The sequence below is a fragment of the Berghia stephanieae genome, chromosome 5, assembly GCF_034508935.2.
Source record: "Berghia stephanieae isolate SIO BIC M18660-M18661 chromosome 5, UCSD_Bste_1.3, whole genome shotgun sequence".
Taxonomy (NCBI): domain Eukaryota; kingdom Metazoa; phylum Mollusca; class Gastropoda; order Nudibranchia; family Aeolidiidae; genus Berghia; species Berghia stephanieae.
The window spans coordinates 83831526-83855087 of record NC_088364.1 but is presented as its reverse complement, the minus strand read 5'-3'; the positions used below and the strand labels follow the sequence as shown (position 1 = coordinate 83855087).

At 36.4% G+C, this 23562-nt stretch overlaps 1 protein-coding gene across 15 annotated transcripts in view; it reads right to left on the bottom strand.

The window, feature by feature from the left end:
* LOC144973749 (uncharacterized) overlaps positions 1-23562 on the bottom strand; it is a 98943-nt gene that overhangs the window by 11900 nt on the left and 63481 nt on the right. For 8 of the 15 annotated variants that reach the window (XM_078916584.1, XM_078916583.1, XM_078916587.1 and 5 more), the window contains 13 exons: positions 18416-18529; positions 17422-17526; positions 16614-16673; positions 12544-12705; positions 11653-11877; positions 10987-11271; positions 9473-9829; positions 5824-8721; positions 3668-3883; positions 2884-3138; positions 1973-2080; positions 1280-1390; positions 393-501 (listed from right to left, as the gene is read on the bottom strand). In XM_078916584.1, coding sequence (XP_078772710.1) covers positions 393-501; positions 1280-1390; positions 1973-2080; positions 2884-3138; positions 3668-3883; positions 5824-8721; positions 9473-9829; positions 10987-11271; positions 11653-11877; positions 12544-12705; positions 16614-16673; positions 17422-17526; positions 18416-18529 — 5005 coding nt within the window. The remainder of the gene's footprint in view (positions 1-392; positions 502-1279; positions 1391-1972; positions 2081-2883; positions 3139-3667; positions 3884-5823; positions 8722-9472; positions 9830-10986; positions 11272-11652; positions 11878-12543; positions 12706-16613; positions 16674-17421; positions 17527-18415; positions 18530-23562) is intronic. The other 7 variants (XM_078916589.1, XM_078916588.1, XM_078916591.1 and 4 more) reach the window with 1 other exon arrangement.

The window sequence follows — 23562 nt, the reverse complement described above, 5'->3', positions numbered from 1 at the left end:
GGATATTGCGCTCTATAAAAGCTCAATTTAGAATTTAGACATGAATGTCATAAATACATGTGCGGCTATGTGGTCTAGTGGTATGACACTCGCTTTCGGATCGAAAGGTTCTGGGTTTGAGCCTCGCTCGGCGCATAGTTGAGTCCTTGGAAAAGGCTCTTTACTCACATTCTCTCACCGTACTCAGGTGTAAAATGAGTATCTGGCCGTTAACAGCGTTGTCTTTGTCCGAAAAATTGTAATATCGCCTAACAGGCGTCATGTCCTGTCCTACATGTTAAATGTTGCTGGTGACCAGGGACCCCTTGTAAAGCGCTTTGAGCACGTTAAGTGGATATTGCGCTATATAAAAGCTCAAATTTTTTTTTTTACATGAGATAGTGTACACTTACCAGCCTTTGTATTTCTCATTTCTTCAGCCAGAGCTTCCTCCTTCTCTTTCTTGAGCTGCTCCACCTCCTGTTCATGATGGGACAAATCCAAAGTGTTCGACCCGTGGACCTGGGGACAACAACACGGGGACAGTGACACGACTTGGGACTAGTTGTTGGTTGTCGTTATTGACTGGCCTTTAACCATAACATTTAAGAATTGAATTGAGTGATTTAAAATATGGACAATATTAGAATGACAGCAAGGATAATTCATGGCATTTTGTTGGAAGAAGAATCTTATTCATTCTTGAAAATTTGTGCTGGTGACATTTAATTATGTGAAAAAGACTTGTCTTTAAGACCAAACTTCTTTTACTGTAAGTATGATGACAATCTCTCTGTACATATTGTTAAAGTGAATGACATAATTAGTCGGAAGGTGAAAATGTTTGAACTGAGATATTGCCAAGGTGTGGTCAATTTTTATCAAAAATGAGCACTTGTCATAAATGATTAAATCAACCCTTTTTGTACATCTTCGGGAAATATCTAAGCTTAATTTCACTTCTAAATATTTTTTACAGCTAGTCAAGTTGAAAAAGTATGAAATTTGATAAAAGTTGCTGGATACCTTTCCCATACATCTGACCATAACTTCATGAAAAAGCATCCGATTTACTTCAAATAAAGATTAAAATGTTAACCATTCGACTGATTATGTCATGCACTGACACATTTATCCTAAATCTCAAAAATTTCATCAGATAACACAACCTCTGCCTCCATATGTTGAAAAAAAAAACCATAGAAAATCAATGACTAGACTGAATGTACGACTCCGACATCAAATATGAAAATAAAAAATAACAGCAAACAACCAAGCAAACCAAAATAAGACAACCTACATCAGAGGATGACAAAGACTGCTGTAGACTGGTGGTGGCAGGGGATGACTCACTGCCTGGAGTCAATTCAGGTGGAGGTTGTTCTGGTAATGGGGGCTGGTAGTCGTCCTCCTGGTGGGTGACAAAAGTACAACAAAGGAATTCATGGAAAACTGAATTACATGAGAACGTTTGACAGTTTCCTAATCCCCACTGCTGTGTAAAAAAAAAATTAATTAATCATCGGGGGCTTAGTGATTTAATGGTATGACTAAGACACATAGCTTAGACTTGCAGGTCTTCGGTTCAAGTCCCACTGTACTGGCACACAAAGCAGACAGTTTGAAAAGGGCTCTTGACTCAGATTTTCCACCATAATGAGGTGTTAAATGACAACGTTTGGATTTGTCTTTTACAATGGATTTTCAATCTTTAATTAAAAAATAAAATCAACTGACTAAAAATATGCCTTTAATTTTGCACAGAGGCCTAAGTTACTAACATAAAACTTTGTAAAAAAATGTTTTTAATACATCCATTAGCTGGTGTATTTTGTGTGCAGGAGGGAAAAATAATCGACATTCCTTGGTTTTCATCACCATTATCATAATGAGCCTTAAATGATTTACAAACAAATCGACCAAAACATTAATTTATGTATTTGTAACTGTAGTGAGAATCTACATGACATAATCAAGTCAGTAATCCAGAAACCTCTTCATCCTCCATCAAGGAAATAGCAGACACATGAGAATCGATGACCTGACACACTGAATCCTTGTCTTTTGTTCGAACGTCATTCCGCAATGCTGACAAGAGTTTCTGGAAAACAAGAACATAAATTTTTTAATGAAATAATTACTACACTAGGTAAGATCAATGCAATGTCATTCAGGAACCTGTAATAATGGGAGTGTTCACGGACAAAGGTCAGATTACTACCATATGGTAAGAAGAAGAAAAAGTCGTTTTACACATTTAATTTTCTACTGTCAAGGAATTTCATGCTTCAACAATTCTCAAAATTCAAAGGAACAAATTAAATAATTGTTAACTGGCTTTCAATTTTTTAAAGACTTAAAAAGGAAATTGATCTACAAAGAAAAGTGGTTTGACTTTGCTCAGTACCCCTGGATGTACTGGGTTCTAGCTCTGTTTCAAGCATTTTATAACCTCGATTTTTCTTTTTAGACAACTTTGATTTTTCTATTCAACATTAGGCATTAGGTATTTAATGGAAGAGCTTTATTAATTTATTCCTCTACTGAATTCCCAGGCACAGGAATGCACAGTTTTGTTATTTTTCTTGTTTTTTTTTTTTTGGTTTTAAAAAAAAAACTCTTAATCTATAATTGAAATTCTACCCCCCCCAAAAAAATAAAAATTTATCAAATAAATAAAACAAACTATATACTTATTTTTTATTTCATTTTAATGCCACCAAAAATTTTTTTTTAAAAATGAACGAACAAAAAAGACTCATAAAGCTGCTCAATCCGTATAAAACTACAATACACATCTAAATCAATTGATTAAAAGAGATAGAAAAAACAAACATACAAAAACCCAAAGTATATAAAGGCATTAATAAATTATATAACCATAACATTTAACATCGTCCTCACCTTAAAACTCATTTTCTGCAAAGCCAATTCCTTGTTGAGTTTGGATGCTTTCTCCATGAGTTGTGTCCCACTCTTCTCGTCGTTACTCTTGATGGCATGGACGGCAGTCAGGATGTCCTGCTTCATCCTCTCCTTGTCTTCCTCGTGGTGCGTCTGCAGGGCTGATAGATCTTCTTCCAACTGCAGACATCTTTCTTCAAAATGATCCCTGTCTTGTTGCTGCTCCTCCAGGCATTTCTCCAATTGAGTGGTTTCCTGAGATAAGTTTTCATAGATTTAAAACAAATCATATGAACAGAAAATAAAACAAACGGAATATTAAGTTTTCATCGATTTAAAACAAAATCATATGAACAGAAAATAAAACAAATGGAATAACGATTTAAACAGCTTTGTAAAACCACTTCAAATTATACTTCATGTTCAAAAGGCTAACATACTAACATACTTAGTTACATACTAACTGGATATCATACAAAACATATCATCATTTTTTAACTTTTCTTGTTTCACAGTTGAGATTTTAATTCGATAAAGTAAGATCATTCATGACAATGTGAAAAAAAATAATGATTCTGAAACTACAAAGGAATGCAAAATCTTAAAATCCATTAGAAAAAAAAAGAAGAAAGCAACTTTTGAAACACGAAAAAAGCAACTTTTGGAACAGGAAATAATGAATAAAACAGAAACATTGACTCCATACTCAATGAAATGTCAATAGGTTCACATCTAATCCCCCACCTAAAAGCGTTTAGAGATTTTATACATCCAACATTTTTACCTGTTTGAAAACCTCCAGATGTGTCTTGTGTCTCTGTTCGGCAACGGCCAACTCGTGATGCAGCTTTTGTTCCAATAACTGTAACTGTTCACAAGCGGTTTCGTTGCCTCCGAGGTCAGCCCTCATCTGTTTGACTTGGCTGAGAATGACTTGCAGAACCTCCACCTCATCTACGTGTTTACACTCCAGCACTTCCTCCAAGGGCATGAGCAGTGCCTAGAATATGAGTTAGGGTTAAAATTAAATGTTTGGCAGTTGTCTCAGAAGAACAAGAGGGGGCCGGGGGGATTAAAACAAAAACCTCATTATAATTATCACCATTTCGCGAGAAAATCCAATTAACTGTTAATCACATTAAGTTTTACAAGCTTAATAAGCTTTAGCCACATCCTTTTCGTTTTAGCATTTCCACATCTAATAAAATTATTTAATCATATTAACTCACTCAATCCTAGAGATTTTTGCTATTTTTCAAACTTGGAAAAAAAAATGTATTAAAAATGAGCATGTACATAGATAGTTGTATTCAACTACCATTAATATGCAAAAACTATATAACATCAGCTTTGATACTACGTCTATAATTTGTCTCATAAAAATGTAATAAATAGGCATGGGGTAAAAAGTAACCCGGGTAAACTCTGGATATAGTCGGTGTTAGGGTTGAGTGAGTTAACTCGTATTTCATTTAGAAAAAAAACTTGGTGCCTAATCCTTCTAGGGTCAGAGGCACTTCGAAAAACTAAGAGATAATAGAAACCAGTTCATACAAAACCAAGACTAGTTCTAACATGGACCAGGAGACGACCTCAAGGAACAATTTAACTAAATGTCTTGAGCTATTATGTAGCGCAATATCCACTAAACGTGCTCAAAACGCTTTACAAGGGATCCCTGACTAACAGCAACATGTAACATGTAGAATGAGACATATTGCCCATTAGGCTATATTAAATTTTTTCCGACAGAGACAACACTGTTAACGACCAGGTACTAATTTTACACCTAAGTACGGTGAGAGAATGTGAGTAAACAGCCTTTTCCAAGGACTCAACTATGCGCTGAGCGAGGCTCTAACTCAGGACCTTCCGATCCAAAAGCAAGTGTCATACCACTAGATCACATAGCCACATGTCTAGTCAGAAATTTTGAGGAGTATCAGTCACACAAAGACACAAGCACAGGGTCTTTGGCAAATCGGTAACAAATATTAAATTTGTCACACCATACAGAGATTTATAAAATTAGAAAAAAAAGTAATTTGCCACAAAAAGAAAATTTTTCTAACAGTTGTCCAGACCTGCCAATTTGAAAACTTAAAATTTAGTCATTTCTATGTCAATTTTTGGTAATTTGACAAGGAAATTAGTCATTTCTGGAATTGTATAAGAATAACCACAAATTGACATTGATGATCACTTCAACATTACATCATCATGCTTATTCATGCACTGTAGAAATGCGTTATTATTGTTATTGTTGTTATGTTTGTTTGTTTTTAACGGTTTTACGGCGCTTGCAACACATTAAGGTCTCATATCAGCGCCAGTAAAAAGGAAGAAAATGGGATAGTAATAATTTCTAGAATTACAATTAAAGCACCCAAGAAAAAATAAGAAAAAGGGGAATTGGATCAACTAGGAAACAGATATAGATTCCATGAACACACTATTAAAGTACTTAGTTTAAGATCAACTAAATATCTCATCCAGTCACAAGCACAGGTCCCCACTAAGAGGAATACACTCACATGTTTACAAATCATATATAATATGTAAACAAAACTTAATACATTACATAACAGAGAGATGATTTAGAAGGAAAGAACTATCTTCTCCCAAACCTAACTTTACATTTGACTGTTTCCCTCTCAGCAAGGGTATCTGGCCAGTGCCAGGACAAAACCAAGTCATCTCATTCCAAGACAACGACAGAAAGCAAGTTGGAAAACAGATGTAGGAGGATAGAAGACACAGTAAGTACCTCCCTGCCCACTATGGGAGGTCAGGAACCCTACCCAGAGAACCAAGACAAAAATACTCGTGAACAAAAATAGATAGTATAGTGGGGGGTTGGAAAGAAAGTAAAAAAAAAACAAATCCCTCCCCTCCCCACGAACCCCCCATGCCCCTACTAAAACGACAACAATCTCATACCTCATAATCTGGTTGCAAATCAAGTGTGTCCTCCGAATCTCTGCTCTCCTCACCGTCTGCAGGTGGCTTTGATAGCCTGACAGGTCTCCTTGCCCTCATTTGACCCATGTCTCTCTCGTGGACCAACTTCAATTTCAGCATCAAGAATGTCAACTGAGCACTAAAAACAGCTTCACGGACAACCACAGCACCCCTGTCCGATAACCCTTCAGGATGCGCTGGCAAGCAAGGCATCCTGCACACTAAATCACGCATACTCTCTTTGGGTGATGACAATGAAGATGATGACGATGATACACTGTTATTTCTATCCACCTCACTTTCTTGCGTACTTTGGAGATTTTTAAGTAGTTCTTTGGATTGAGCAGCCTTTGTCGATGAGGCCACTTTTAAAGCTTCACCAAGCTGGCCCATATAATTGGCCAGATTCTTCCCCAAGTTCCCCCCTACCTCATCCTCTTTTGAATCGTCCTGTTCCAAATCAATATCTTCTAACACACTGCTGCCCATCTTTAAAAGTTCTGCCAGGAAGGCTGTGGTTCCCTTAACAACCGCTTTCAACGATAGAATTTCTCCAAAGTTGTTGATTGTGTCGTCCAGAGACTGTACTGGAACATCCAGACTAGAGTCTCGTATGGACGTTTGATCTTTGGAATAGGCTTCATAATGCCGTTTGATTTTGGTTAATATCGCCTCCCGACTGAGTCGGATCTCCTGAACAATAATATCATACTTTCGAGCGGTATGCATACTGGTGGTGGAGCGACACATTTCCTTATAGCGCTGAATGTGCGTCTCCATGATTGTGGAAAGTTCAGAACACATCGCATCCAAAACACTTTCAGGCACATCAACAATTGTCATTTCTTCACTCTCTTTCCATATTATAACAGCTAATGAGTGAATGAGTTGCTTCTCGTAATGCTCTAGGGACTCCATCACCTTTTTCTGCCTCTCTTCGAGTTGACTAAATGTGAACTCGTAATTGGCTGGACCGGTTTTGAGAGATGAAGGATTCTGATGGAGTCTAGTTTTTAGTTGGCTCAAAGCATAGCTCAGGTCTCCCTGAACCATGGCCCTGGCTGTGAGGTGAGTTGGTAAAGTCAAGATTTCAGATGATGACCTGTCCAGATTTTCTCCTATATACGAGTCAATTTGAGATCGAACAAGGGCCTCGGTAGCGAGAAGAACTGGTTGATGAGAAGATGGGGTAGACGTGGCCTCACAAGATTCATCTTTGGCTGATTCAGGGTTTTCCTCCAAACTATTGATGTACAACTGGCCATTGACCAAGATTTTCTCAGCCATGAGTTGAGTGTAGGTTTCCATTAAATCAACTTGTGGAGAGTCAAAATGCATTGTCTTTGTCTCATTATCAAGTTGATAGTGAAGTAAAAGAATCTGAGAGTTGAGGGTGTCAATTTCCTTTGACACTGAATCTTCAGGAGATAGTAAATCTTTTTCCTGTATCAAATTTGCCATTTCTGACAAAATAACAGCCTCTAAAGAGAGACGATCACAGTAAGTCTTCAATTTTTCATGGTCATTAACACATTCAGTATCTATCACATCTTTGGTAGAACACAAGTTTTCTTTTTGCACATTTAAAAGTTGTAAGATGGCCCACTCTGAAGTGGACATCCTGGAATGCTGTTCAATATATTCTGTTAAACTAGACAACTTTTCTCTCACCTCTTCCACCCCAGACTGCTCTCCATCGTCCTCACTGTCTGAATCTTCACCATCTTCCTCCAAAGAATCCAACAACTCCCCCACCTCCTGAATCCTCTCCTTGATCACAGAAAGACAATTACTTAACCCTTCAGCGGCAAGCGTGGAATCTGTCGACACACCACTAGCGTCTTGTCCACCCTGTTGTGATACTTTTTTAGCTGTCGCTAAAGATTGCAACGTTTTAGAGAGAGATTTAATTCTCTCTTTGTAATCCCCTAATTGCGTAAGACAGTCCTTCCCTGACTTTGAAATATCGGACGGGAATGGGTTTAAGGAAGCCAATTTACCATTAACTTCCTCTAATTGCTGTTTGATATCTTCTAATTTCAACGCCAGACCGTTTTCTGCAGGCGGGGTCTTAGACGCAGATGAAGATGAGTTAGTGTTACTTTTGCTACCTGAAATAAAACTTTGTCCAACGTCAGATACCTGCTTTTCTAACGTGCTTATTCTGTTACCGAGTTGAGAGAGATGGTCAGAGATGTTATTGATCACATCTGCAGAAGAGCTCGATGATAGAGAGTCGGTCAAAGGAGGATCTCTGGTTGCATCGGTCTGAACACAAACGATTTTGACAGACAACTCATTCACTTTGGAAATCAAATCCACAACTTGTGGCTTCAACACGCCTTCCATCAAACCCAAATCCTCTTTCAACTTTGAATTTTCCTTCCCAAGAGATTCGTAAGAACACTGCACAGATTCAACATCCTTTTTCACCTTTCTCACTTCGCTCGTGACAATGTCGAACTTTGACTTCAGTCCTTGGTACTCAGCCAAAATGGCTTCACTTCCTGATTTAGAATCAACAGTAATCCGATGTTTGTAGGTTTCATCTGTTGGGGTATTTTCTTCTGCAGTACCCTGAAGCGTGTCTTGAATACCCTGACACTGGTGTCCAACATCCTCTACCAAGTCTGCCAATTTGATAGCCTCTCCTCGATTTGATTCCGGTATCGAGTCTATGTAGGCATCAAAGTTTTGACGCAGTTTGAGCAGCATGGCATTGACGTCCTTCAGTTGGGAATCGACCAATAAAACGTTGTGAAGGAGATCCTGTTGATTCCCATCAGAAGACTGGCTTGAGAGGCTGCTGATGGTACTGGCCCCACCTTCCTTGGAGTGTTGATGGACAAGCATGGATTCAGCACTGGTCAGCTTTGTCTGAGGACGAATAATACGGGTAAATTTTGATCCCTCTGTTTCTTAATGTATAAAATAAACGATACAACAAACTACATTTTAAGAAACTTAAGATCAACACAACAGAGTCTCTCCCTCTGTCTCTCTCTCTCTCTATCTTTTTGTTTAACCAGTATCACTTACTATCCAGGTGAAAGGCCAGCACTACATTACATCGACAACTGATAATAATATGGCACTCATTTCATGGGAGGCTTTCCGAAAGCTCCTAGTGCGAAGGGAAACACCTCAAATTTTCCCTCAACTAACCCTGAGAAAAAATAAAACCTAGTACCTATAACTAACCATAATAGGAAAAACAAACACCCTATCACCTTTACTAAGACTTATAACTAATCCTAATAGACAAAAAATCCCCTGACCTCGAGCTAACCCTAATAGAAAAAAAAATCTAGGACTGCTTTGCACTACCTTCCAATACTTCACAAATCAAAATGGCGGCCGAGAATCATAATAATGGTCAAATTAGGAAATTTTAAACTTTCACAAATCTATCAAGGTTTTTTTTAGAGTTTTTAAAATGCTGACAAATTGAATAAATAAACACATGACAAAAGATCCAAGGTGAAAATACAAATTAAAAGAAATGCTAGGGCTAGGAACATTTGAAAGGTCTCCCCATTTCATGCAGATACAAAAGTCTACTCCATAATGACATCTACAACTAACCTAAATAGTTTTAGAATGGGTGGTTTTTTTGTTGTTTATTTACCTGCAAATCATAGATTTTCTCATTCATATCCCTGATGGTCCGCTTTAAGGTCTCTTGTTCCCCAGAACCTGCTTCAGACTCCTCTTGCTCTGCCTTCCCTTCCAAGGACTGATGAAGCTGGGAGTTCTCCATGCGAAGTTCATCCAGTTGTTTTCGCAAAGAGAAATTGTCTTTCTGGAATCCGGATATTTTGGCCTGGAATGCCACCAGCTGTCCTTCTAGGTTGTCGATGGTGGCCACCAGTTTGAGCTTCTCATTCTGTAGGAGTTCAATGGTATGAGAAAGGTCGGCGTTCTCACCCATCTCGGCTTGAAACTCATCTGACAAGTCCTCTAGTTTCTTGTCAGCCTCTATCATCTGAAGAGATCAAACAATTTACAATAATATGAAATGATGAAATTTATTCCATAACACTTTTCCAACATTCAAAGAGATGTAAAGATAGGGGAGCAAGATAATTAGACCTTTGATTTATAACATGAAATTAAGAAAATATTTCATAAAATTTTTCCAACATTTATGATGTAAAGAAAGGGGAAAAGATCAATGAATCTGACCTGTAGCGTGCAATGGAGAGTAATTTGCTACTACCTGAAAAGGCCATTACAATATGTGAGGCTGGTTGAGAAAACCCGGGAAGATGTGGCAAGCTTTGATTCGAAATATGAGCCAAAATCGAAGATAAAGTGTTTCCCATAGCAACACATTTTATTCAGAAAAGAATTCATAACTTGGGTTCTAATAGACATAGAAAGAAAATTGAAAGTGGTAAATGATCAGAAAGATGTGGTCTACACCACTGTATACATAACTCAATTTATGAAATTTGCGCATCTTTCCGAGTTTTCTCAGCCAGCCACACATATTTATATTGGTAATAATTAATCACAATGTCTGACATTACATAAATATTAGACCAACTACCATTGACTGCCCGGTGGACAAGGAGGTCAGATAAAAAACATTCAATTTAAAACGTATTGATCCAAGAGGCAAATAGTAATGTGACCGATATCAATATCATTATGCGTTGAATCAATCACTGAAAAAACCCCGATGAAAACTGAGTATTGATATTTCAGAGATTAAATAAAACTTTCTTAAATTGCATATATAAACACACAAACATATCCATATGCGTGCACACACAAACACACACACACACACACACACACAAACACACATTAATCAATAAATCAATTAAATTTTGTAACGTAATGGGTTATCTCAAAGAAAAACATCAATTAAGAGCTCAGATAGCTGCAGAATATTTTAAAAAACGATAGTTACCCCCTTCCCAAAAAAAAAAAAAGGAAAAACAAAAATAACTCCTCTCCCCAACCTCCGAATAAAATAAAATGTAAAAAAAAAAAAGAAAATTTTGTTCTACCTTCTCCTCCAGTTGAGCTATGATGTCATCCTTCTCACTGCAAATGTCAGCCATATTGGATGTCATATTGTCAACCTCCGAATAAAATAAAATGTAAAAAAAAAAAAAGAAAATTTTGTTCTACCTTCTCCTCCAGTTGAGCTATGATGTCATCCTTCTCACTGCAAATGTCAGCCATATTGGATGTCATATTGTCAGTCATGGACGTCTGCCTGTCATGTGCGTGGTACAATTCATTCTTCAACTGTTCAATATGGTGCTCCAAGTCATCTCTCTCCTGCCCATATTCCCGCTCCACATCCTCCATCTGCCTCTCAAAGTCATCCTTTATCTTGGCACACATGTGTTCTTTTTCCTTCAACTCTGACCTCAGGGCAGCATTGTCGTGCTCTTTGTCATCCAATTTTTCCTTTGAGTTGAGAAAGAAATAGAACAATTATGACCAACAAATGTATATCATTTTGTAATTATGTTAAAAAGCCATTGTAATAAGGATGAAAAACAAAAAACAATATTAATGTCTTCTCTTTCCTGCCGTTATAAAAAAAACAAAACAAAAAAAACTAAAATAAAAAAGGACAAATTCATGAGCATTGTGGCTTTAGAGAACAAAATATTGGATAGAGAGATTCCCACACCTCAGATTATAAAAAAACAAAACAAAACAAGTGGTTGAGAATGAGGGTGGGGGGGGGGGGGGGGGGGGGGGGGGGGGGGGGGGGGGGAAGGGGCAAATTTTAAAGGTAAATTATCATTTAAAAAAAATCTAAATCTAAATCTAATCCCTTACCTTCAGCTGGTTGTATTCGTGTTCAACAGCCTTCAGCTTGAGGACCTCCTTCTCCTGCTCCCTGCTTCTTTGGAGGGTACCTTTCAATTCGGCCTCCAGTCTGCGACACTCTCGTTCCTTTGATTGCAGATTCTCACGACTTCTTTCCAGCTTGGAGAAGTTTTCCTTTGAGTTGCCCTCCAATGTCCTGATACGTCTGTTCCACTCTGTGCTCAATTTTAAAAACTGGTGATGGGGGAGGTTGGGAGGGAAAAGCAACCATGAACCACAATGTAACTAATTTATAATTCAATTAACCTTTTTATAAATGTTCTACATATTCATCAAACATGGAAAACATATCTTTTTCTTTACTGCAACTTTCAATGAGGACCAGTTAAGGATATAAGATTTCATGGGCTTTTGGATATACTTGCAAAATAAATAACATTGATTATCTAGCAATATATTTGATGTTCCAATTAATCAGAACTTGATTTTCAAACCAAACTCCCCCCCACCCTATTTAAATACTCTAAGTATTCCTTCAGAGCCTTTTAGGTCCATAGAGCCAGAGTTTATCCCGGTTTCTATAGCGTGAAACGGACAATAGCAATTGCTTGCTAGCCTTTGGATAGGACGCTAGTCTATCGCAAAGTACTTTCCATCAAATCTAACAGACTCAGCTACCCATTCATTCCTGGGTGGACAGGGGGGGGGGGGGGGGGTCAGAAATATGCCCAAAATATGCCCATCTATAATTAGTCTCAATCTTCAAAGTATAAAGGAACTTTTGCCAGCCCTTCTTGAAAAGAGGCCGAGCTGAGACATTTTCCACCCACATGCCTTTGACCGAAGGTCAATAATCTCACGACATCCATTATCCACTGCACTCTGAGAAATTCAAATTACCTTGTCTTTTTCCTGTTTATAATCCCTCAGAGCCTCACTGAGTGCCTTCTCTGTGCCTGTCAGCTTGGACACAGACATGTCCAACTTGCTCTTCAATGACTCGATATCCAATCTCTGACGCTGCACGGTGTCTTTGGCTTCTTTCAACTGGCGTTTTAATACCTGGGAATAGAATAAAAAAGGAAGAAATATGGAAAAGAACACAGCAGAAACCAGTGGGAGAGGAAATAGGAAGAAGACGATGGAGGTGGATTGGACACACGCTTAGAAAGAATGACTCCACTATAACAAAGAAAGTATTGGACTGGAACCCTCAGGGCAGAAGATCAAGGGGAAGGCCACGAGGAACATGTAGACCTGTAAATGAGCTCTATAAAAATTGACTGAAACTCTTCGACAAACTGAAGATTCAATTATTTTTTTTTTAAATAAGGGCATCATTGGAGAGGAGAGTGATAAATACAATACATTAAAATAGTGGGTGTTATTTCTTACTGGAAGTATGACTGCCATAATTTGATGTAGAAGGAATGCTAAATAAGCATGTCATTCATATAGGTAAAGATGACTTCATCAAAATCATATTCCTGCCTCTGGAATTTTTTTGACATAGTCAGAAAAATAATCACCATTATCATCTTTTACTTCTAGCCATGACCTATTGAATTTATTCCTCACATCTTTATCAATGCTCGACAAGTCTGAATTGCGATCCACGAACAGCTAAGCCATTGTGAGAACGTTAGAATAATGTAGCAATGAGCAAACTTGATTTTCAATCAGTAAATGACCGGAAAAAAAACTTAAATAAATATGACTTCTGGCCAATACACTGAATCATTAAGTAGAAGTGAATTATCAAGAAGAAATCGGCAGGCGTAGCGGAAAAATTCAAAGAATCGAAATGAAGGTAAATTGCCACAAAACAGCAAGCTTGCTTGGGCTTGAGCAAAACAAAGGCAGAAAACGTCCTGATTTGCACGGGAATTAATTAGGCTACTTACCATTGTTCCTTATAATCAGGTACTCAATCGGTGAAGAAACGGTCAACCAGTTTGTTTACAACGTGAGGCAATCGGAATGTGATTGTAGCAATCTATTCTACCTTTCGATTTGAAGATGTCTACATAACATTCGCAATTTACTTTATCATACTTTTGAGACTCGCCAGGTAAATGTGGTCAATTTTGGCTTAGATGAAACAGTGAAATTTATCTCTCGGTGGCTCAGTTAAAATTGGCTACAGTTGGGATCACGACGGTTTGGAAAGTGAAAAAATAATTTAACGAAGGATGTGTGAAAATACCCAGGGATGTGTTCAGACACGCCTTTTATAAAAAGCATCGCTTAGTCTTGGCAATATATACATCGTTATATAAAATGGTCCCCATGAGCTATGCGTAGCGCTGTGGAACACTCCTAATTACTTTACGGTCATTCGACTACGATTTGTGAATTCTTTCTTTTTTTATTTATTTCTTTCTTTCTTTCCTTTTTTTAAATATTTGAATTTGACAAATTGACTGATTTCAGTTAATTGACTGAGAATTTACAGGTCTAAACATGGAGAAGAATTAAAGAAGCTGATATACAGAGAAGTGGTAAGACATGGAATGAGATAAGAAAGTTAGCTCAGGATAGAGAAGGATGGAAACTGTTTGTCTGTGGCCTATAATACCCTGACCCAGGGTGAAAAAGGCAATGATGATGATGATGATGATGATGATTAATTGTTAGATTATTAGGCAACATATTTCCTTGCTTTCTCATTATTTGTGATTTTATTTCAAATCAGAAGGAAAGAAACTGAAGGTAAAGTTTAACGTTCAAATATTTTTCATTGTTTTCAAGGATAATATTCTCATCGACATTATATAAATGTTGCTGCTCAAAGCTCGAAGAAAGAAATAACAATGTGAAATTGAATATAAGCTTCAATTTAATATACGAAAACAGATAGAATGGATGTTTCGGGTTTCCCCTTTATCAACAAACAGGATGAATGAAACACTACAGATGAATGAGATGATGTGGTATTGGCATTGTATGAGTGTGTTTTTTTTTTTTTTTTTTTTAAATGTTTATGAAAGCAAAATAGAAAGAGCTCTTAAATACTGCAATATCTACTCAATATGCTCTACTGCTCAAAGTGCTTTCAAGGGATCCCAAGCCAACAGCAACATTTAAACATGTAGGACGAGACATGGTGCCAGTTACAACTTTGTTTTCAACAGAGATTTGCTGCTACCAGCCAGGTACTCATTTTACACCCAAGTGTGGTGAGATAATGGGAGTTAAGTCTTTTCCAAGGACTTAACTTCGCACTACCCAGAGCAGGACTCGAACTACAGGCTTAACCAGTCCGAAAGCGAGTGTCATACTACAAGACCAGACAGCTGCATAAATCATATCCACATTTGATTGACTTTATTTTCCAGTGATGATAATGGCACTTTGTCAAACAGGAGGAAAATGTATCAGTCCATTAGGCAAACTCAAGCCGAAATGCAAACAGTACACATACAATATGATAGTTATGTAGCATTATATATACTTCTTTTGAAAATACTTAATGAATTGTCCTTTCTGGAAAATAATTTTAAAGGCTCACAATATTAATCACACCGCTATATACATCAAGAGATGATAAATTTTTGGACCAAAGGTTAAATAGAAAGTATTTGTTTTTACTTTACAAAACACACAACAATCCCTTTGTTACTGCAACATAAAGGCATGCAATTTATAAATTAGACTCCTGAATATGTAACAACTTGCAAAACATAATCTATCTTAACAATGGAAAAAGAGTAAATTTAAATAATTTGAACAATTGCCTTCCGAGTCGATCATCACACTTGCTTATTGTACTAGGTTTTTTTTTTATCTTTCTATGACAAGATGACTTCTAAAAACATAACATGAAAAAAAAAAAAAAAGAGAGGGAGAGAGAGAGAGAGAGAGAGAGAGAGAGAGAGAGAGAGAGAGAGAGAGAGAGAGAGAGAGAGAGAGAGAGAGAGAGAGAGAGAGAGAGAGAGAGAGTTATGTATTGATTTTCTATTTCTTTTCCTATCCCAACCACTGGCCTTGTGTCACTTTTGACATATAGTGCCACCTTGTCTGGGCTGACGTCATAAAAATACAAGTGTCACCAAAATTCATGCAAATGAACACAAGTGTCAAAATTTGACACAAGACATGATGGTGATTTTTTTTTCATAGATCTGCCGTGGAGCCACCTGTGTGCTTTTCATAATAAAATGTTTGACACTTCAAAAACAGCGGAACTTCAAAGAAAATCCCAAAATCCCGGAATTCCGCGGATGCGGAAGATTATCACCACTGATTTCCGTTGACCACTGTTTATAGTTCTTGTTGGTTAAAATGTAGATATCATGAAACACGATGTAATCAGTAAGTAGAGATTAAGATAAAGGGAGTAAATCTGACTCATGAATGAACAACACAAAATAAACGACGTTTCGGCCTTCTCAAGTAAACACAAAATACATATATATTTATATTAGATTGTCATAATAATATAGGCTGTTGGCTTGGGACCCCTTCCACTGCACACACACACACACACACACACACACACACACACACACACACACACACACTCACACGCAATTTACAAATTTTCGCCTATATTATTATGACAATCTAATATAAATATATACGTATTTTGTGTTTTCTAGAAAAAGGCCAAAGACCGAAACGTCGTTTATTTTGTGTTGTTCATTCATGAGTCAGATTTACTCCCTTTATCTTAATCTCTATTACATTACTGATTACATCGTGTTTCATGATATCTATATTTTAACCAACAAGAACTATACACAGTGGTCAACGAAAATCAGTGGTGATAATCTTCTTTAGCACCTCTATTTATTAATCAGTAAATACACTGGGGTAGAAAAAAAATATTGACCCGACTCGTAACCGTTTCTATTGTCTTTGCTTACCACTTCAATTTTCAATAACCATTCTATAATTATAATTTAGTTTCCAACATTCAAATGATTACGAGTAAAAACAACAAACACCAGTCGAGCATGAATACTCACATCTGACTGGTTGGAGCCTTGACTCCATCGACTGCTGGTACTGTAGCCACTATCAACACTCTGGATGGAGAATACATCAATAAACAATGAATTAGTACAATATTCTCACCTTTATATTTTGCCTACACCATTGTTTCAGCAGCAGGTCCACTCACTGTGTCGCCAGGGCAAAACGAAACATAAAAATGGTTTCCTGTGAATACTTTTTTTTTGTTGAGTGACTAGTTATTATTTTAGTGTGTGTGTGTGTGTGTGTGTGTGTGTGTGTGTGTGTGTGTGTGTGTGTGTGTGTGTCTGTGAGTTCACTGAGGGGAAAGGGGTTGTTATTGTTGTTATGATGGAGTTATTGCATCAAGACTTGCGCACATCAATATCTCATGAAATTAAAAAAATATTGAACATTGTCTGTACTTCAACGCATTACACTCATAAGGAAATGATAGGTAGAACCAAAAGTTCTCTAGCATAGACATCAGACCATGATAGAAACAATCTTTAACTCACTCAACCCTAACACCGACTATATCCATTGTTTAGCAGGGTTACTTGTACCCATGCCTATTTATTACATTTTTCTGAGACAAATTACAGGCGTAGAATAAAAGCTAATGTTTTTAATTTTTACATGTTAATGGTAGTTGAATAAAACTATCTATGCACATGCTCATGTTTAATTCATTTTTTTTTTCACTTTTGAAAAGTAGCAAAATATCTCTAGGATTGAGTGAGTTAAATGACTGGCATCAAGACAACTGATTTAGACATTTGTAAATGTTTATTTCAATCAATCATCCAATGCTTTCCCCACCTGATTGGAGTCCTTTCCATATCTGGACTTGAGGTCAATGTTATCCTTGTGTACTTTGTCCAGCTCTGTCTGAGTGTGCTCCAAACGACCCTTCAGGGACTCCACCTTACAGGGGAAATAGGGAATTTTAAGGTATTTTACAAAAGACAAGCAACCCCAAATGATCTCTCTCTCTCTCTCTCCCTCTCTCTCTCTCTCTCTCTCTCTCTCTCTCTCTCTCTCCTTCTCCCTACCTCTCCCCCCCCCCCCCCCATTCCCGCTATCACAGCAAACAATATAAAAATAAAAATGAAACATTATTTTAAAGGAATATTCACATGATTGTAAGATAAATTTGAAAAAAAAAACAATTGTAAACCATTTGAGAAAAAAATAAATTAATTAAAAATTAAAAAAAAACAATTCAAAAACAAAAAACAAAACAAAACAAAACAAAACAAAACTTAAGAAATATAAAATTGAAAGAAAAAGAGAAAGATTGAAATTCTGATCATGCCTCCCATGCAAAACGATTGCTGTTAAAAGATCGATTCAATTGTTTTTTTTAAAAACCCATACCATGAGAAAAGTTTTATCACGTGAGAGAGGTGCATCATGTTTTAGTAATGCGTTTTTATTATTAATATGTATTAATATAATGTTTGTTTGGAAGCTAAAGCATTAGAGCATTCACAACCCCTTAAAGCTTCAGAAATTACATATAAGGTATAAATGACTCAGTAACTCAGCAACAAATGAATGAAGGGATTTATAGATGATGAATAAATACAGCTTTTAGTAGATCAAATTATAAAATATTTTGAACACATAGTTTTGTCTTAAACCTCAGCTTTCAAACTTACACTGAAAATTAATTCTAAAAAAAATAAAAAATTTTAAAGTCTTTTAAAGAAAAGTAGAAAAAATATAACAACAAAGGGAAGAGACCAGGAATTTAAATCCTATCCATTGTTTGTGTGTACCCATGAGAGAGTTTAATGACATCTAACTCTACCTCTTTCTCTAAAATCTCTACCAGAACATCATCGTCCCCACCCACAACGTCAGAGGCTGTGGTAGCGCTGGCAACGTCATCGTGGTCCGTATCTTCCCCTAATCCGTATTCGTCCTGAGGGAAAATCAAATCAAACGGATGCAGGCAAAAAGCAAACGTGCAACAAATGGACCAAAAAAGTTAAACAGGTATTTTTTTCTTCTGATTGAATGAACGTTTAGTATAAAATGAAAAGGATGACAGAAAAAAAAAAATGCTTAAAATATGCATTGGGTAATAATTGAAAAGCCTTTTGATTCGTTTTTAAAGAGAATACATATACACTAAGCTTGTTATGCATAGTACTTTCAATTTTATGCAAAATTTAATATCATGACCTAAATTATATTCAACTGAATTATAACATGTCAGAATAAAATTACATAAAGCCATAAATGATATGTTAAAATCTACATTTCCAAAAAAAAAGCCTCTGAAATAGGCGTATATTTTTTCTGAACTTTCAGGGAGATGAAAATACGGTTTATATCTCTAATCAATAATTAAAATTTTATATGATTATTTCATTTCATATCTTATTTTAATTTCATATGATCACAATTATTAAATCTTTTTTTTCAAAATCATCAGAATAGGACTGATTTCTTTAGATTAATGAAGCTCTTTTTACTAGTAGCCAAAGAATAGATGGATTCATAAAACTACACGTAAAAATGAAACCATCGTAAGTGAAAAGCATTAATATGCATTATCCTGCATTTGTCCAAATTGTTACAAATCACCACCATTTCATTAACGATAAAGGGTAAGTAATAAAGCATTAGGTCGCAACTAAAACTCATGCAGTCAATGAATTGCTCTCCAGGAATCTGTAGCTCTTTTTGGTATTTAAATTATATTAACCAAATTCAAAAGTCAGAGAACAATATTACGGAAACCCACCACAGTTACTTGTTTTCAGTACGCAAAATGTATAACAGAAAATAGTCGACAGAATCTATTATAAAATTTACAAGTATCTTAAATAAAATAAAATAAAATAAATAAAGCAAAACAAGTCTTAAATTATTAATTTTTTTTTTTTAAAGAAGAAAATCAAGAAACGTAACAATTTAGTCAAAGGATTTATAGGGAAAATCGACAATTTAATATGTTGTCTTTCCCCCTGACATAAGTGTAACGGTCCATGTATTTTATTAATCCTGAAAGTGTAATCGTATATTGAAGACAAAAATGGTCCTAGAAATTTGCATGATGTTATAATCAAATATACGTTAAGTGATATACTGGGGAAATTAGATGGGTGTTTAAATGTCAAGATTATTGCTTTCAAGAAGTCTTTTCCCCCTTTTAGTTTCAACATGCACAGTGCAATTTTAAAAGTTAAAAAAAGAAAATTTTAAAAGTGAACAAAAGAGCAAACAGCCCTTTAAAACACGAAGAACTTTGGATCATCAGCTTTATTGTGAAGACAATACACTTACTTACTTCTTGACTTAGATGCCTTTCGCGTCTCGACCGAAAGATCGGGTCGCCTTGGCTGTTTCCAGTATTTCCTGTGTGAGGTGTCTCCAATAATGCCGGTCCTCTGCTAGGGTTCTCAGATTTTCAAGGTCCCCTGCCGTTATGAGACTAATGCTTTGTCCAAGTGTTGTGAGGTTTTTGTTTAGGATCACAGGGAGTGTTGTGATCGGTCTTCCTCTGAAAAGGTTCCCGTGTTTTTGGAAGTATCCCGACATGGCTTGGTTTGCTGGTATGTTTTTGTCCCTGCGTAGTATGTGACCGAAAAGTTGCCATCGTTGTTGTAAAATGTCAAGGGAGATTGGTCTTTCTTTTGTGATCTTATAGAGTGATTCATTTGAGATCTTTTTGGGGTATTTGATGTCCAGTACCCTTCTTAGCTGTGTGCGATGGAAGGCATCCAGATGTTCTTCTTCGGATTTTGTCAACGCCCAAGTGCCGCAGTTATACAGAAGTACGGTTTTACAAGAGCATGGTACAGTTTCAGTTTGGTTTTTCTCTTTATTTTGTCACCTCTAATCCATACATTGGTGAGTTTACTGAGTGCGGCGTTTGATAGCTGTTTTCTTCTTTGTACATCCTCGGTGTCTCCAATTAGTGAGCCGACTTTCTTTGTTCTTTTCCATTCCTCTTTGTTCCTCGATATTGTTGTAAATTCGGTTTTATTGGCATTGACTTGGAGGTTATATTTCATGAGGGTATTTTGTATGATGTCTATATTTGCTGGTGTTGATCCAATAAAATCGACATCATCTGCATAGGCGATTTCTCTAGGGATTGCATTCTCAATATGAGTCGTTGGTTTTGGAATGACTTTTCGAACTTCTTTCAGAGCGTGTTCTAAGTATATTGTGAACAGAATCGGGCTCAGACTATCTCCTTGGGGGGTCCCGATGTTACTTTCGAACTGCGTCTGTTTTGTGGCCCATATATCCTTGGTTGTATCTTTGTGTTGCTGAGGAGAAATCGGATTATTCGGAGCTCGTCTTCGTCTACTATGTCTGTTAATATCTCCAAAAGTTTTCCCCTGTCGATCGTATCAAAGGCTGCGGACATATCGATTCCGGTTATTGTTATGGATATGTTTTCTTTGAGTGCCTTTGCTGCCAACCATTTATGTGTCCATACAACGTCCGATGTGCTTCGGTCTTGGCGAAACCCGCTTTGGCTATGTGATAGGTATTTTTCTATTTTCGGTCTAATTCTGTTGAGGACAATAGTTGACAGTGTTTTTCTTATGGTATTCAGTAATGTTATTGGGCGCAGGTTGTTTACGGGTCCTTTCGTTTTTCCTGGTTTTTGTATTGTAATTAGGACACCGCTGTTTATGTCCCAGTCTTTGTGTGTTGAGAATGTTTTGTTCATTATGTTTGCAATGCTCAGATCCAGGGAGAGTGTACCGCATTTCAGCAATTCAGCGGGAATTTCATCTTCGCCTGGGGATCTGTTATTGTTTATACAATATTTATGTTTATAATACACTTACATATGGTAAATTGAGAAGGAACCCCCATGGTAAAAAGGGCTTAAGTACCTTTGAAGCCAATATATCATCAATGTGTAGCAATCAACCCCATACTACTAAGGGAAAATTCTAATAATGATAAATATAATGGGATTCTTTCTTTTTCAATTATTAAAGAAAAAGGTATAACATACTATATATCATAAATTCCAAATGGCGTGATTAAATTCAATGAATCGAAGCAGTTACAGATAAAAAGGTCTATGGTTAATAATGGTGAGAAAGCTCCCATATAAACTACACCAAACAAAGCAAAAGTTGCCCAATTGAATTAAAAAAGCAACACAGGCAAATGTATCTACAATAGGGTGGTCGTCACTTGAACGGGTGTGTACTCAATAGGACATAACTCATACATAAGATTCACAGATTCAAAGACCACTTTGAACAGGAATACCACATAAGACAGTATAACACACATTAAAATCATCAAATATTACCATACCATAATATTACGTTTATTAGAGCCTACCAGGGTGAAACTTTACATAGTTACATAGGGAGGGGGGAGGGGGAGCGGGCTATTGATTCAAAAAGCGTTTTGTATGGGAAAACCCTGGGTGCAGACAGATCTGACAGCTCCCTGATAACTAAAGCCACAAAATTTCTCTCTACAACCCGGCCTTCCATTTTATTTTTTTAATGGAATCATTACCAAAACTGAACACAAACTAAATATATCTGTTAACATTCTGGCTACATTTAATTGTGATTTAGTCTCAAAACATAAAGAAGTCTATAGATAAAAGCTTTAGAGAGTAGGTTACTATAAAGCATAACACAGTAATTTAAAACATTCTAATTGGAGCAGGTCAGACAAAGTGAATCTAAACATCACAAGGTCTAAGGTTAACTAAAATTTTATAAACAAATTTAGACTCTTGAGAACCTATGAATACTTTTGAAAGAAAAAAAAAAAAGATAATCAATAATTTATAATCACGCTTTACCCCATCTAAACAGGCACTAAGCGATTGATAGGGGAAAAAAAACCCCAACAAACTTTCAATTAATTTCTCTTTCAAGTATACATGTTATACATAGACAAAGAATCTTTGTCTATTTTTAAACGTTCGCTTAAAACATATTTGTTTCGATTTTAGTAGATGGTATGAGAAGCAAGATAGGTTTGGTTTGTGTTGTGTGTTGTGTTGTGTGTGTGTGTGTATGTGTGTGTGTGTGTGTGCTTGTGTGTGTGAATGAGTATGTTTCAGCCAAAGTAATTTGTAATTTAAGCGCTTAGAGTCTGGTGTCTCGGAGTTATAGCGCTATATAAGTTTTCAGCATTATTATTATTATTATGTTATGAGTTTAATGTTTTTTAAAAAGAAGCATATTAAGGATGGTTGATAAGACCAATACATCAGATCATCCACGTGGCTATCCATAAGTTTAGCCTATGGTAATTATCCAATTCAGCAATGTACGTATATACTACAGAGAACAAAAATAGAGGATTCACTTGAACAAGAAACAAAAAGGTCTTCTTATTACGATACAAAACTGACCAAAAAAAAAAAAAATAATAATAAATAAAAATGGGAGGTGGAAGGGGATAAGGGGTAAGAAAGAAAAAAAAAAAGACCTTCTTTCTAAGTCCATCAAACAAGTTCTATACTTCTTGACACGTTTTGGGTGGGTTTTATGGAACCCCATGTTATTTTCTTCTACACAGTTATTTGCAGGAAAGTTTTCATGGCAACTTAACACATTAAGAGTGAAATGTGAAGAAAAATAATTTTTTAAAATAGAAAGAAAAATTTTTTTACGAGATCTTAGTTGAGTGTGAATTCAATGCACTCTTTAAATAAAAAAATATGCTAAGATGTAGCTTGTTGATCCAATTCAATTTGAAGAAGGGTTCCCGACAGAGAACTCACTTCACATGCAATGGGGCCTGAGATAGTTCCTGGGTGAAGTCGAGGGTTTTTTTCCAACCCCCCTGACCATCTCGCAGTGATTGGGTAGCTGATATGTTAGATCTGACAGAAGTAATTTGCGAAAGGCTTACATCCTATCAAAAGGGTAGCAATCAATTGCAATTATCCTTTTCACACATAGAAACTTGAATAATGGCCCTGAAGGACGTCTTTAGTCAAGT